Raw genomic sequence first — 15,548 nt, 5'->3', positions numbered from 1 at the left:
CATTTGGCCGAACTGACATTTGGCCGACAGACATTTGGCCGACAGACATTTGGCCGAACGGACATATGGCTGAACGGACACTTGGCCGACAGACATTTGGCCGAAGAGAATTGGATAAAAATTGTATGTGACAAAAGTTTAAATGATATCAATTGTAAGGAAATTTGTTAAAAAAGATGTATTATAAGATTTGAAGTTCGTACATATTTAAAGGTAAAGGTAAAATTGAGGGCACACGCTGTAGCAGCGCGTAGCCTCAGTGCTCATCTCCGTAACATTGGCCCTTGAGCCTGTGGTGGGAGGGAGCCCATTACCCCGGGACACAGGGCCAGTGTGACATCCGGATTACCACAGTTTACCTTCCCCAGGTTTCCCCAGGAACCCATTTATCGACCAACCCAAGAGGGAGGATGAACTGCTGAGTGAGCTGCACGCCGACTGCCCGGAACGGGATTGGCACCCGTGCCCACGGAATAGAAGCCAGGCACGCTGAACACTAGACCACGGAGGCGTATTTAAAGATTGTGGGCAATTGCCCTTAAGAAATCAATTCTCTGATACTCATTATACTTCTCGGTGATAGATTTCAGTCTTCTGTTTAATAACTGGTGCTTTTTCTTTGGTTTTCTTAACTCTACTCCTGATACTACCTGCTCAGTTGTTAACTCCCAATCCGACTGCTCTTTTCTAAGCTTTGAAACTAGACGGCAAAGAGTGGGGTGGGTGATTGCCATTCACTGCTCAAATGCCCTGTGCCATACTTCTAGAGAGTTTGTTGTCCATGGAATGCCTTTTGTGGTTCTCTCTGTTGTGTTCCACACACTGAGTTCAAACGCTGGTCTTCGTCGTCATCCACATTGTATAACACTAATCCATGTCGCTTCAAAGTAGCCAAGAAAGTCAGAGAAAAAAAAGCTTATTCATAAGTTTACTCATCTTGAGATGAGACAAAATCATCGAAGCTTTCAACATCACTAACTGACACAAATGCTAAACCTTAAACAGATTTGAGTCAGTGCATTTTAGGGGTCATTACACCAAGCCTGTAGTCCAAATTTTTATATATTTCTCCACAAACACTGCCCAAAATGAAGAAAGCATCCATAAATGTTTGTGTTTGGGAAACATACAGAAATGATATTAAGAGCCGCCTTTTCATAATCAATGGTGACTGACACAGGATCAAGACCTGATCTTACTTGTTTCAGGGTGTTAAAAATCAAGTCATAAGTTGCTTGTTTTTTGTTCTTGGCAATGCTGTACACTAAGGCAATATTATGGCTCTCATCTAGCATAACATATAATATTGTATACAATTGAAAACCTAGTGGTGCTGAATCAAAAGATGTATTAAAAGAAACAAAAATAATTCCATTTCTCTTCGGCCAATATGTCTGTCGGCCAAATGTCAGTTCGGCCAAATGTCCATTCGGCCAAATGTCAGTCGACCAAATATCAGTTCGCCCAAATGTACATCGGTGAAATGTCCATCGGCCAAATGTCCGACGGTGAAATGTCCGGGAACCCTTTATATGATCAGTTAGGGCGGAGTCTGAGTTTTATTTACTGTTCTTTTAAGTAGTTCATTTTCCCAGACCATCTACTCTTATGTGGCTTGGTAAGTTCTCCCTGACTACAGCTTCCATCCTAGTACATTTCCGCCCAGTTTTGATGGTAAATTTCGCTAACTTACATTCTTTACTTTCTGTCTCACTGATGAACCCGGAGAGTTGTAAGTTAACAGTACCACAAGGCTTTGACTTTAGGTGATCTACTAGACTTTGGGATATAAATGTCATTTGGGATCCTTGGTCATAAAAAGCCTTAGCCTGGACCTGAGTTTTGTTTCTCATCACAGTGCCTGCTCCCTCTGGAATGGCTGTGCGAACGTCATTATCTGTGGGAGTGACGGAACAAATTAAAGATTTGATGCTCTTAGTATTATTGTCACACAGGATGCTATAGTGAACCCCGTTTGCAAATAGAGCATTTATTTAATTTAAATATATACTGCTCAGTTTGATGCCTGCATGTACATCAACCACACCATCCTAACTTTTAGTCTCTTAACCCCTTCAACACGAGGACGCATATACTGCGTCTTTGCGTGCCCTGTACCATATCCAAGAAAGCGCATACTGCGTCCTGGCTCGCTTTTGCCAATATACGCGTTATTTTATCTCTATATTTATGCTTACATCTCAAAATTATCAATTAAGTCATGTTTCTTTATGTGCACCATTTAATTCTGCATGTTTTCATATATAATACATGATGATTGTGTTGAGTTTATGGCTGAAAACTTGTTATATTCAATAGCGACATTTGAAATTTGGCGCGCGTGGCGATCCCAAATACAGCACGGGGCGCTGTTTTGGCCCGGCCGTAGTGAGTTCCTTTATGTGCACCATTTAATTCTGCATGTTTTCATGTATGATACATGATGATTATGTTATGGCTGAAAACTTGTTATATTCAATAGCAACATTTGAAATTTGGTGCGCACAGCGATCTTGGATAAGGCGCAGGGCACTGTTTTGGCCCGGCTGTAGTGATGGGGTTAATACAGCTGGGGCAGTCGAGATATATGTCACAATTCTTGGTTAAGTGTGTTCCATCACATAAAACACAACTTAATTGACAAGCCAACTTCTTAGCGAGAACTGATTTTATTAACTTAGCTCGAGTATGATAAATCTTTGTATCGCCTTTACTTTGGCTTGCTCTTTCTTTAGTGACTGTTGCCCTTTCTTCAGATTTAATTTCAGGGCCTTTGGACTCCAAGCAAGATATAACTTTAATGAGTGAAGCCCTGATGTCTTTTAAGTTAGGATAGTCTTCACTGATATTGTTGTATCATCTCCACTGTCTTGCTGGGTAATTTCTCCATCAAGACAGGGGAGATGAGCCAACTAGAACTATCCAAGTCATATCCCAAGTTTTCCAATTTCATGAGGGTGCATTTGAATTGGGCCCAAAATTCTAACAATGAATTTGTACTATGGCAACTAAGGGGATTTAATGTGAAGTAATTGAAATGCAAGCTCATTCTGTTTCCCTCCTTGGTTATCATTGGTGTTTTTTAATAATTTCACTACATCCTCATAATTATCATCCTCAAATCAAAACTGAATCCATCAACAAGTATTTTAGCATTACACTTTAATGCTCCCTTCAGATAGTTACTTAAGTTTATTTGCAGGAGTAAAGTCTGATCTAGTATCAACACTAAAGGAGAATCTATCCCAAAAGGAGTCCCATTTCGAGCATTTCCTGTCGAACTCTAGTAATTTAATTTTGGGTAGATCCAAAATTTATTTCAGGCTCACTGGATGTTTGGGCTCCACCAAGAGTGAATTAATATGAGTTAAGGATAGGAGACTCCCTTCCAGTGTACCCTATTCTATGAAGACTTTATTAATTTCATCATCATCCTTAGTTCATCAAGAAGGGAATCAAATAGTCATCCCAGAGTTGTAAATTTATTTTCTAACTGGCAGCTCCAGGGTTAAGGTTGGGTTTCATTTGCCCTAAAGCTCTGAAGTTCTGGAGTTATTTGGTCCCAAAGAGTTGTGCAAACAGCCCAATGGCCTGCAATTTTCCTCCTGGTAAACATATTTGAATTAAATTAAAGAATAGCCACCCAAGAGAGCTGCTCAGGAAAATCATGTGAGCAAATTAATCAACAACAAAGGGGAGGGTAAATACTAACAAATTTCAGAATACTTAATTCAATTCAGCTGCCCACTGCTCATAATCAAATTTTATGGCACCTTTGACTTTATTCCAAATGTGTTGGCTTCCTTCCCAGGTCAGATACACTGTCCAAGACCAGCAAGTCCACAGGGTAAGTTTTACCACCCAAAAGGATGATTCAGTGGTCTCATGAATCTCAAATGAATCAGCCGACAGTTCTTCCACATCTATCTCGGCACTATCATTACCCCTCAACAAGACAATCAACAAGTGGTAGCTTGGTTTTAGCACTTCCCGGAACTGTGGATACTCAAAAAATTTATCAGCCCGGGCCCAACCATAATGAATCATTTCCATGTTTTCAAACAGTGCCCTGTATATATATATTTTTTTTACACACACACACAAAAAAAAACTTTCTGCCATGCTCGGGAGCAACGGTAAGGCAATATCCGGTTCGAAGGACCAGCTTGTGAAAAATTATTGGGTTTCACCGAATGATAATTATGAATTGGTTGGATATCGTAATTGATGACATGCTTCAATTTTAGATGAACACTCCCTAGCCCCAACTACCACTATATAACTATTACTCATGTGGTCCACATGGTGGAGAACCAGCATGGAGCGATACCAAAATGAATACCTATACGACGGATCTGCAATATAATCAGGGAATTCGGTGATATATTAATCTCCCAAAAACTACATATGGGAAATATAATATAAGGCAGTTATCAACAATGCTTCATCTTGCAAACGGACTACCAATACCTCCCTAAACAACCTTGAATTCCTAACAGTTTATGTATGTTCACCCATAGACTTCACAACTAGTTGACGGGAAATCTCTTCAGTCTTGGCCGATTGTTATGGCGACTTTCACTGCGACAACTCAAACACACTGCGTTCTTACTCCGAATTTAAGTGGAAACAGGACGAAATCTTCAAGTTTTAGTGCATACAAGCAGGCAGGAGTGTCTCTAGAGTGATTTGGTCGAGGATTCAAGGTAACTTATATAAAATAGCACCATGCGTGCACTTTGAAAACGTTGTGTAAAAAATGGCAAATTTGTGTAACTTTAGGTTGAAATCTTTACGTAAAATGAATGATAACTGTAAGATAGTGAAGTCCACAGTTTTACGTATTAGGAAACAAGAAATGTACGTTTAGTTAGTGCCTACATGGCAACTCAGCTCAGTTCCCCGCCTAACTTCGCCTTAGGCACGCAGTCAGCTGGGCACTTCCCCTCTGTAAAGGATTATCGCTGTCCTGCCTCTGTTTACTCTCCAAGTAAAGGACCTACAGTTATTCATCGTCTCTGTACCCTTCCCCACAACTGCAAGGATCCAGAGGACGATACAAGAAGACACAGAAGGCAGTGGATCGAGTGGAAGTGACGGAGGAGACACAAGATATGAGGACGCCCGTGGAGTAAACTGTGGAGGAGCCGACCACGCCATCAGTGCAGTGACTCAGTGTTGTGTGCAGTGCAGTGGTGTGTTCAGTGCAGTGTGGTAGTGAGGGGCTGTTCACTACGTCCCTTAGCTGCACTGGGCAATAGGGAGCGTACATAACCACTCATCACGGAGTCTGGCCAGACACTGTCGCTGTGCCCCACCGCCACCATCGCTGCTGCTGCTCACGGTCAAGGCCACGTTCCACCCCACCCCTCCCTACCCTGCTGCATTCGACTGCCAAACACGATGTTGCCTGCACACACAACTCCACGAACTCCTGGGTGACACAGTAAAAAAGAACACCCCACCGTCACCTGCTATAAGCTAATGCAGGTGACGGTGCTTGATTTTTTTCCACCACCTGTCATTGTGTCACCCAGGAATTTTTTGTAGCAGTTACTAAAATTACCTTATTATTTGAATGTAAAATTACACTGTTGTGCATAGATTAATTTACATTCAAACAAAAGAAACTAGTAATTTAGACATTTCTGCGTCCATAAAAAAAAAAAAGGCTTTTACGTGTTTTTTTTTTTTTATGTTACATTTCAATATAAAAACTTTCAGTGCACCATGGGGAAGAAGTGTTGGGTTGTGGGCTGCAAGACGGGCTACCTGACCAACAAGGCGGTCGAGCAGGAGCAGGCCGCCAAGGGGACCCCGATCACCCTCCACAAGTTCCCCAGGGACGACGAGCTGAGGGCCAGGTGGCTCAAGAACATCAAAAGGGACGAGAAGGACGACCCAAGTGCCGAAAGGTACTGCTGCTCCTTGCACTTCAAAGCCAGTGACTTTAAAGTGACGCCCACAGTGCAGGGAGGGAGGCAAAGGCAGAGGAAGCAGCTTGTCGAGGACGCCGTGCCGACCAACTTTAGCCACAGCACGGCCTACCCGCCCTGCATGCAGGAGGCGCCTCCCGCCCCCAAGAGGTCCACGTCCATGGCCTCATCGACGGCCAGGAGGTCGGTACAGGTGGCGGAGGCGGCGAGGATGGAGCACGAGTTCATGGACAGCGACAAGTTATCCTACCTCGAGGAACTCCAGGATAAGATCACGACAGAGATACCTAGAAACTACAGGCAAGTTTTGTGCAAAACTAGCTGAAGATAAAAGAAACTTTGGCCCTGAAAATACATTTTTGCGCCGGTAATTTAAGTTTTAAATTTTATTTTCGTTTCAGAATCTCCCTGGACAAGGACGCCATCGAGCAGAACAGGCAGTTCCTCACCCTGTTCACGTACGAGCCCGTGCTGAGAGTGCTGCCCGCCATGGCCAACGTGCTGAGGATTGGAGAGACCGGGAGCTTCGTCATGGCCAAAGGCGGCGTCAAGATCGCCAACAGCAAGCTGCGCCACATCTTGCACGGCCACAGGGACGTCTTCACAAGGGTGAGCCAGGTCATCAACGCCCTGGCCTTCCTCAACAACTACAGCGTTGAAGAAACAGACAAGGTGACGATGGTGGTGGAGGCGGTCGAGGACATTGACGTCGAAGCCCTGGCTGCTGAGCAGCGCAACCTGCTTATCTTGGTGAAGGCCCAACTCCTCCTTATCCAGAAAAATAAGCGCCAGAGGAGGTACAGCAGTGACTTTTTGATAAAGTGTGCAGTTCTTTACAGGGCTGGCCTTAAGGTGTACAGGCTGCTCAACGAGGAGATGGGCCTCATCCTGCCCAGTGAAAAGACAGTGCAGCTTGTGACCAAGTCCACCACCTACAGGGGCGGGATCGACCCGGAGACCCGTGCCCTTTTCAGGCCTTCGCCGGTCGTTGAGCAAGAGGAGAAGGTTCTCCACCTGGGCATCGACGAGGTGCACGTTGCACAGCCTGCAGCTCTTCAAGGGACCTGCACGGGATGACGGAGGACGGGGAGGTGGCCAAGGTGCTGCTGTCAGTGCACGCTCACTCTGCACTGGGCACGTTCTCCAAGATGGTCAGCATGACGCCGAAAGTGGCGTCCACCATGGATGACGTTGCCATCAAGATGCTGACTGAGGTGGGGTTCGACGTCCACTCGGTCAGCTTTGACGGCCACGCCACCAACGCTGGCTACTACGCCAGCCTTGAGCTCCCCGAGGGCACCTGGTCCTACACCAACCCCTACGCCGACGGCAACAAGCAGATATTTGTCTACTTTGACCTGCACCTCTGGAAGAACATCTACAGCAGCTTCCACAACAACGGCTACATGGTGCTGCCCAGGTGTCCTGGGGCTGAAGTAAGTGCCCAGCATTATTCATTTTATAAAAAAGACAAGAATCAAAACACTTATTTTTCTCAAACAGAAACATGTTTTTTTAGGCAGCCTTGGCTGGAACTTTGAAAAAAAAAAGTAGTAAAAAAAGTAGATAAAGCTAAATATTGTAGTAGGTAGTTACTTTCTTCCTCCATGCTGTATTAAACCATAGCGTATTGTACTATACAAATCCTTTTATGGTGTACCTTTAGCTTGCTGGGAGAGGCTTCTTATATGATAGCTTTTAGACGCTTGTGTTGCTGTCCTGTCCAGCTTGACTTTGCTTGCTTCATACTTAATAAAAAAAAACTCTATAGGAGCCGGAGAGGACGAGGACGGCCCGATTCTCGAGCCTGAAGGCGCTGGCCAGCTGGGAGAACTACAAGTCGGTCAAGGCCGGCTACAAGTTGACCCAGAAGGTGCTGGCGCCCTCCTCCATCGAGAAGCAGAGCGTCGGGCTCATCCTGGCGGGGCTGAGGCTCCTCGCCAAGACCACGGGCAAGGAGGATCACAGGGACACGGCCGACGTCCTCGAGATGTTCCAGAGGATGATCTCGGTGATGAACGTCTTGTGGCAGGGGCAGGACGTGCGCTGGAATGACAAGTACCGCTGCGTGCTGAGGCCAAGGGCAGGAGGTGACGAGGGCGGGGAAGGAGGCGTCGAGGACCAGGCAGGCCGTTTTGATGAGCAGTCAGAGGCCAACATCAAGTTCCTCCAGGAGATTGGCGAGATTTGCAAGGTACCTAACCACACTTTAGTTGATTAAATTAAATTGAATCGACAGCAAGCTTGTTCAGTTTTTTTTTTTTTTTTTTATAAAATGTTCCAGGTTTGGGCCGGCAAGGAGAAGAAGAAGAGGGGGACAAAGATCGGCAGGCTGCCGACACCCACCGCCTCGGCTCTGCACATCACGTGCAATGCCCTGCCCGCCTCCTGCAGGGACATCATCCTCAAGATCCCGGGGTCGAGTATGTGTGCATGGGGAAGGCCAACTCTGACCCGACTGAGCACTCTTTCGGCAAGCGCCGCACCATGTGCAGCGCCAACTACTGGACGAGCGTGCAGAACTTCATGGTGAGCAACAGGTTGGCCCAGCGCCTGCATTTGCTGAAGCTCGTCGGGTTCTTCCCCGGGGACGTGCAGGACGACCTGGACCGGGCCAAGGCAGAGGAGAAGGAGGACGACGAGGTGATCTTGGCCCAGCTTGCCAGGGAGCTGGCCGACGACCAGCCAGACCCGCCGACGGACGAGTTGCTTCGGCAACCACGCCGGCTACCTGGCCAGGAAGGTCCAGGCCAACTCCTCTGTGGCCGAGTGCTGCAAGCAGGAGCTTGCCCAGCAGGAGGAGATGAAGATTACCGTGGAGCTCGAGAGGGCGACCACCCTCTGTGATGTTCGACGCCCTGGTCGAGCTGGTCGACAAGGGAGAGCTGGAGACGGGCCGGGCGGTCCTGAAGCGGCCATCTCTCCCAATGGCCCACATGGCGTCCTTCGGGATGTCGCTGTGGGACTCCCTGATGTGCAGGGAGGACAAGAAGGAGCGCAGGTTGAGGTTCCTCTCCCTTGCCATGCGCCACAGGGACGGGTTCAGGCACCTCCTGGAGTTCCTGGCGGCCTCAGACCCGACCTTGCAGGGGTACAGGTGCCAGGAGGGGCACAACCTGGCCAACACCATCTTGCCGCACATCAGCAGGTCCCTCTTCAACTGTTTCGGTGCTAATTTCTCCAAGGACGTGACCTCAGAAGCGAGGAAGAACAAGGCCTTGAAGCAGCCGACCGGCAGGAAGAGGAGCAGTATCGAGGAGGGCAGGAAGGAGACGGCGAGGAACAAGGACGTGTACAAGTCCAGGAAACTGACCGGGGCCCACAAGTCATAGGCCAAAAGGCTAAAGTGATTGTTCAGGGACGAGGGCCAGATAGCCGGCAAGACGTGCTGCGGCAATAGTGACATCGGAATTCAACCACAATCAGTTGTGATTGTATATAGAAAAATGAATATTTTGCTTTTGTTGAGTAAAATTAAGATGTTTCTGCATGCTTTCCTCAAGTATTAAGTTTCTAATGTGAAAATTAAGTGATTTATTAGATGTTAAAAACTTACATAAAAAATTGCACTAAATAAAAAAAAAATAAGTAGCTATTTCGGGCAAAAACTTATAAGATATGCTAAATATTGCTATTGATTCTGAAAATATAAGTGATTATCTCTGCATTTGGTGATGTTTGTGCATCTAGCGTAAAATCTGAGGATTTTATAGCCTTTTTAAGTTTTGTTATACTTATATAAAAAACAATTAATCGGGATTTTATTAGGGAACGACTTTGAATTTTTTGATACCGCTGCTCATGGAGACTCATATATGCCTAAGGGAGGTGCCTATTTTAGTTTCAGGTCGCTAGCTGCTTTGGTTTTGAAAATATTTAAATTTTAAATTTTTGAAAATCGGCCCCCTGCGAATCGGCCCCGCGCCCCGTTTCCCGTCAAGAGATTGTGAAGTCTATGGTTCACCATTATCATCAGCCACTATCAGTCCACAGAAAGATAAAGGACAGTTCCAATGTTTTCCCATTCTCCCTCTCTGATAATAAGTGTAGTCCATATAGCTCTGTCACAGGTTCTTACTTCATCTCTCCATCTGGCCATACTATTACAATTTCTGGGTTGCTGCTCCCTTAATCTAGTTGTCTATCTCAGTGGCTCCCAACATATAGTCTGCGGACTGGTGTCGGTCCATGGCTTATGATTTGCTGGTCTGCCAAGTTGCTAAACTAGTGACTTTATTTTATTCATGATTTAAGAAAATAATAATGTCAAAGCATTTTTTTTCAAATAAGTAGTTATAATGAAATAAAAATTGAATTAAATGTTTGTAAGATTTGAATTAATATGAAAAATTATTTGAATATGAGCATCTTTTATTGCTTATATATATGGATTTCTAATATGAGATATTACGTTTTGGTGAATTGATAGACCCTGCAATAGGTACATGAATTTATCACCATGACAGCCAGTCTTTTCCATGTCTACTATAGTACTAAGTGCTGTAGTTAGTGTAGTATTTTGCCCTCATGGCGTCCATTTGAATAATTTAGCCTTTGTAATCACTTTACTTTGTATAATGTGAAACATTACATTACATGGTATTGTCCCACTGAATTTTAAATTGCTAAAAATTAAATCATGTATTTGGACTATATAAATGTCAGTGTACTTGTCCGCAGAATTTTTTTCGCTTGCTCGACTGGTCCATGGCTTTGAAAAGGTTGGGAACCACTGGTCTATCTAATGAGTTCTGGCCTGACCTGCCTAACCTTTTCTTCTTAATTATCATTAGAATTTCTTCAACCTTTGTCTGTTCCCTAATGAATGATGTTTGCTTCCTAACTATCCATGTTATACCCATAATTTTCTCTTCAATCCTGTATGTCATCTCTTAAATATGCTCTAGATTTTTGTAGGTGCCAGACTAATCAAATAAAAGTTTGATCACCAAGGTAAACCCCCAACAATACCAACCTTAGTTATAAGCTCACTCATTTTCTTGGACAACTCCAACCTCTTTTCCATGACCGTTTCAATATTGAATCCTCTCGTCTTCTCCTCCAGCACAGATATCTCACGCTTGATTACTTCAGCCTGTTTTTCCTTGTCTCGAATCTTCTTCTCATCATCAAGGTTCCTCTTCCTCTCCTGCAATGAAATTTTTTAGATGATTTACTTCAACACTATGCAAGTTTATCCATCTATGTGTACCTCCAACATGCTGTTCCCTTATGAGAAAAACCATGACAGAGGTGTCTCCAACTTTCCCTTGTCTGGCACTCCCTCTTAACACACTCAATCCCTCACTTGCAAACTCTCTCTCACCAATACCTGTCCAAGAAATATAGTTTGTTTGTGACGCCACAGCTCATGTCAAAACAAAAACAAACCAATGCTTGTACATCACTTTCGGTATGTCGGTAGACGGAAGGCTGCATCCTTGTCTAAATGCTGTGGCTTTTACAGTATTTTACATTACCTCCAAAGATTTAGTAATGCTTGTAAGCCACTCTCGTGTGTGTGCATAGGACGAAAAGTGCAAATTAAACTCTGGATGCCATATAGACCTGTAAACAATGAAGATGGTTAAGTGTTGTGTTACAGGGTTCAATTTGGAAGGCCAACACTATTTCATTTTATGGGTTTTCATCTAAAACCTGAAACAAAGGGAAAAAGTAAGGAGCAGATGATTGAAAGACAATAATACAATATAAGATCAAGACAGATTGCAGCAGTGAAGTGAGTTGTAACAGGAACATCAACAATCTGAGAGAAGCTGGGAACCTTCTATGACAGTTTCTGCAGTACACACTTCTTATCGAGTAATATTTGTATGCTGGGCTTTTTTTCTTTTTTTACGACCTCCTATAGCGCTGGTAGGCTTTCTTCAGGGCCCTGGTGGTTGTCCCAAGCCAGTCATGGTGCAGACAATTTTTATAGTGGCGCCATTTATGCTTGGCTCATGCTTCTCCCCGGAACTCATTCTTGATTCACTTGGACGGTATCTTCTAGAGTCCAGGTTGATGGGTGGTCTTCAAAACAGCATGTGGGTAGTTTTAGGCCACTCGGCGGTGACTGAAAAATCCCAGGTGGTAGGCAGCAGATTCGAACCGACGTCGTCCATGGCGCGGTGAATGTGGGGCCCGCACGCTAACCACTCAGCTACCACCTACCCTTTACATAGAATTGGTTGATTATTTGCCAAAGAAACTCAACATTATGAAAGTGAAATCAGGTAAATATACACAGGTAGGTTACCTCTTGTTTTACTTTTAAAATACACAAAATTGGTTCAACCCCTAAAGGTCGGCTGACGTGCTATACCGTTTACTCGTAGAGGTCGGCTGATGTGGTATACTGTCTGGGCTAGAAGGTCGGCTGACGTGGTATATCGTCGATATATATTTGTAGCCCAATCGAGCAACTTTTCGCTGGAATGGCTACACTGCTTATAAGTGCGTATGAATAGGTCCTCACCCCGCTCGGTAGCAAGTTTCTGCCTGCTTATGTTAATGAGTTAACGTGATTTTTCAAGTTCTCAAATGTTCAGATCGCTGCACTCCCCTCAGCCCGACGAACACAATGCGCTCTTTCCTTCTCTTTTCTCTCTCTCTTTCTCTCTCACCAAAAAATGCCATGGTTTGGGGAAGAGCGAGAAGACCTTGAGAGACCTTGGTGTGATGGGTGGTATTAGCAGGTCATCCTGCACCAGCCAGTCGCCATAGCCACGCCGCGCGAACGAACACATACGCTTTCCAGCATGGAAAGTTACTCCACTTATAATCATCATATCTCCGCACACACGCAGTGCAGAGACTTCTGGTTTGTCTCATTCGATAGGGGAAGACTTGAGGGTAAGTAATGATGTGTTTTAAAGTTAGTACAGTACAGGTTAAGAGTGAGCGCAGTGGGAAATAACTCAAAATCAGCAGATTTACACTCACCCACCCGTACTACAGCATAGCGGGCGGGTGGGGGGAAAACTCATATAAGTTGAAACCTGCCGACCATTAGGGGTTAGTGCAATATTATTAAAAAGCTTCACAGCAGGAGTTTAGTTCTCAGAGTGGCTGCCAGATTACAGGTGTTTTCCTGTGCATCCCACTCTAAGCGAGTTCTAAGGGAAGTGCTATGAAGAAGTTGGCAACCCTGACCTGAATTGCATGACAGAACTTGATGGTTAGTTCAACTCCAGTCCTCATATAGTGGACATTATATTCTTTACAGCAAGAGAGGCAGCTCAAGGGCAATAAATAAATAAATAAATAAAATTAAAAAGACTGCCAGAGGCTGCTCAAATGAAAGAAAATAGAATGAGAAGCCAAAAGAGAAGTCAATTTCGAGTGGAGAGATGTCTTGATACTCTCGGCCTGAAATAGTTCAAGTCGTAGGCAGCAGGAAATACAGGCAAAGGAAGGCTGTTCCAGAGTTCACAAGTCGAAGGGATAAAAGAATGAAGATGATGGTTAACTCTTGCGTAAGGGGTAACAATAGTATAACAGTGTAGGGATGAGCAGGAAAAGAAAGTCGTGTGAAGTGGGGCTGCGGAAGGAGGGGAGGGATGCAGTTAGCAAGTTCAGAAAAGCAGTCAGCATGAAAATATCGATAGAAGATAGAAAGAAAAGCAACATTGCAGCAGATTTAAGAGGATGAAAACTGGAAGTACGAGGAGGGGAGTTGATGAGATGAAGAGCCTTTTGACTCCACTCGGTCTACCAGGGCTGTGTGTGTGGAGCCCTCCACACGAGGTGCATACTCCAAACGAGGAAGGACAAGGCCACTGTATATGAACAGCATCTGGGAGGGGGAAAAGAACTGGTGGAGATAATACAGAATGCCCAACCTAGCGGAAGTTGATTTAACGAGAGAAGAGATATGAAGTTTCCAGATAAGATTTTGAGTTAAGGCTAGACTGAGAATGTATTTTGTAGAAGAAGGTGACAGCTGTGTGTTGTCGAAGAACGGGAGATAGGCATTTGGAAGATTGTGTCGAGTTGATAGGAGGAGAAATTGAGTTTTGAGACATTGAAGGACAAAAAGTTCCGATTGCCGCAATCAGAAATAATAGCAAGATCTGAGGTCAAGCATTCTGCAGCCTCCATCCTGGAATCATGTAATTCCTGTGGGGAGGGTCTTCTGTTCAAACAAGTTGAGTAATGCAGAGTAGAGTCACCAGCATAGGAGTGGAGAGGACAGCTTGTTATAGAAAGGACACCATTAATGCAACGATAGTAAGACCTGAGGTTAAGCGTTCTGTGATCTCCAGCATGTATACATTACGCAAAATTTACCATACACGAACTCACCAGGAACACAATACTTGTGTAAACTGCAAGGTACCTGTAATGTACTGCATGTATTTACATTAAAAACAATTTAGACTAAACAAATTTCAACACCACTTTAGTAAACCTAACTAAACCTACTCATTAGGGTATGTTGGAGTAAAAAGATGTGTCCCAAGTAGACCTATGAACGCTTGAATATCATCATCATCATTTCGTTTAACATCCGTTTTCACTCTTCCTGAGCGGCTGGATGCTTTAAGGATCTCCTCCATTCTACTCTGTCTTCTGCCTGATGCTCATCCAATCCCATCAATGCCAAGTTTTTCCGTATACACCTTCTCCACATTATCCTAGGTCTACCAACTGGTCTTCCTTCTACCTCTAATCTCTCCAAAACTCCCAGCACTGTATCCTCCCCTGCTGTCTTTACGTGTCCAAACCATCAGAGTCTTTCCCTTTTGTATATGTCATGTCTGACTGCCGCTGCTCCACTCTTTCAGCTCAAGAGGCTCTGAATATGTTTCTAGACTCTGATTGTGAGTTCAGTGAGTCTGAGTCATCTGGGGATGAGTATGAGCCAACTCAGGATGAACTGGATGAGGTTGAAACCCCCATCATTCCCGTAGTGATGAGGGCAGCCACACACGGTGATACCAGTGGCTTTGTAGAATTACCGTCGTCACGCCACGCTACCGAAGAGGGTATGGTGTCCACAGACGATGAGCCAATGGAGGAGGAAATAGCCGAGGCCCTTGGGTTTGCACAGGGAGACAGGCAGAGAAGAGGGAAAAAGTGGTGAGGTCCTGTTGGCGGTGGGTCGCCTGACCACACCACTGACCCTGCTGGCCCATCTCCAGCATGCTTGCCCTCCCCTGCACCATATATCGCCTCACCGCGCTCAAAACTGAGAAGTTTTATGGCCAATGTACGGCAGCAGAAGTAGGGGAGGAAACGGAGGAGGCCCTGAATGGGGGAATTTTACACAGATGTGCATGTATGTAATCAAAGAGACAATCATAGACCTACTGCTTACAAACATGTTTCAAGCAAGAACTATACAGTGTCAGGGTGGCGTGCAGGATGAGGAAGGTTGGCGGCCGGGTGGGAGGACACACCATAGCGCACTCCATAACCATCCCCCATAGACATAAATAAGCTGATAAGAGTGTTATTATACCTTTTGCCCTTAGTTTTAGATCATTTCCAACTGATTTATGCAGTGAGGGTAGGCGGTGGCTGAAGTGGTAGCGTGCTGGGCCACATTCACCGTGTGATGGACGACACGAGTTCGAATCCCCACGCTACCACCTCGGATTTTTCAGT

At 44.9% G+C, this 15,548-nt stretch overlaps 1 protein-coding gene across 3 annotated transcripts in view; it reads right to left on the bottom strand.

Annotated features, from left to right (window-relative positions):
- LOC126984303 (DNA repair protein RAD50-like) overlaps positions 1 to 15,548 on the bottom strand; it is a 175,944-nt gene that overhangs the window by 36,820 nt on the left and 123,576 nt on the right. For all 3 annotated transcript variants that reach the window (XM_050837928.1, XM_050837929.1, XM_050837927.1), the window contains exon 21: positions 10,912 to 11,085. In XM_050837928.1, the coding sequence (XP_050693885.1) occupies positions 10,912 to 11,085 (174 nt within the window). The remainder of the gene's footprint in view (positions 1 to 10,911; positions 11,086 to 15,548) is intronic.

This window comes from Eriocheir sinensis, chromosome 56 (genome assembly GCF_024679095.1).
Source record: "Eriocheir sinensis breed Jianghai 21 chromosome 56, ASM2467909v1, whole genome shotgun sequence".
NCBI classification, from domain to species: Eukaryota; Metazoa; Arthropoda; class Malacostraca; order Decapoda; family Varunidae; genus Eriocheir; species Eriocheir sinensis.
Note: the sequence above shows the minus strand (reverse complement) of the source record. Positions and strands in the feature narration are given on the sequence as shown.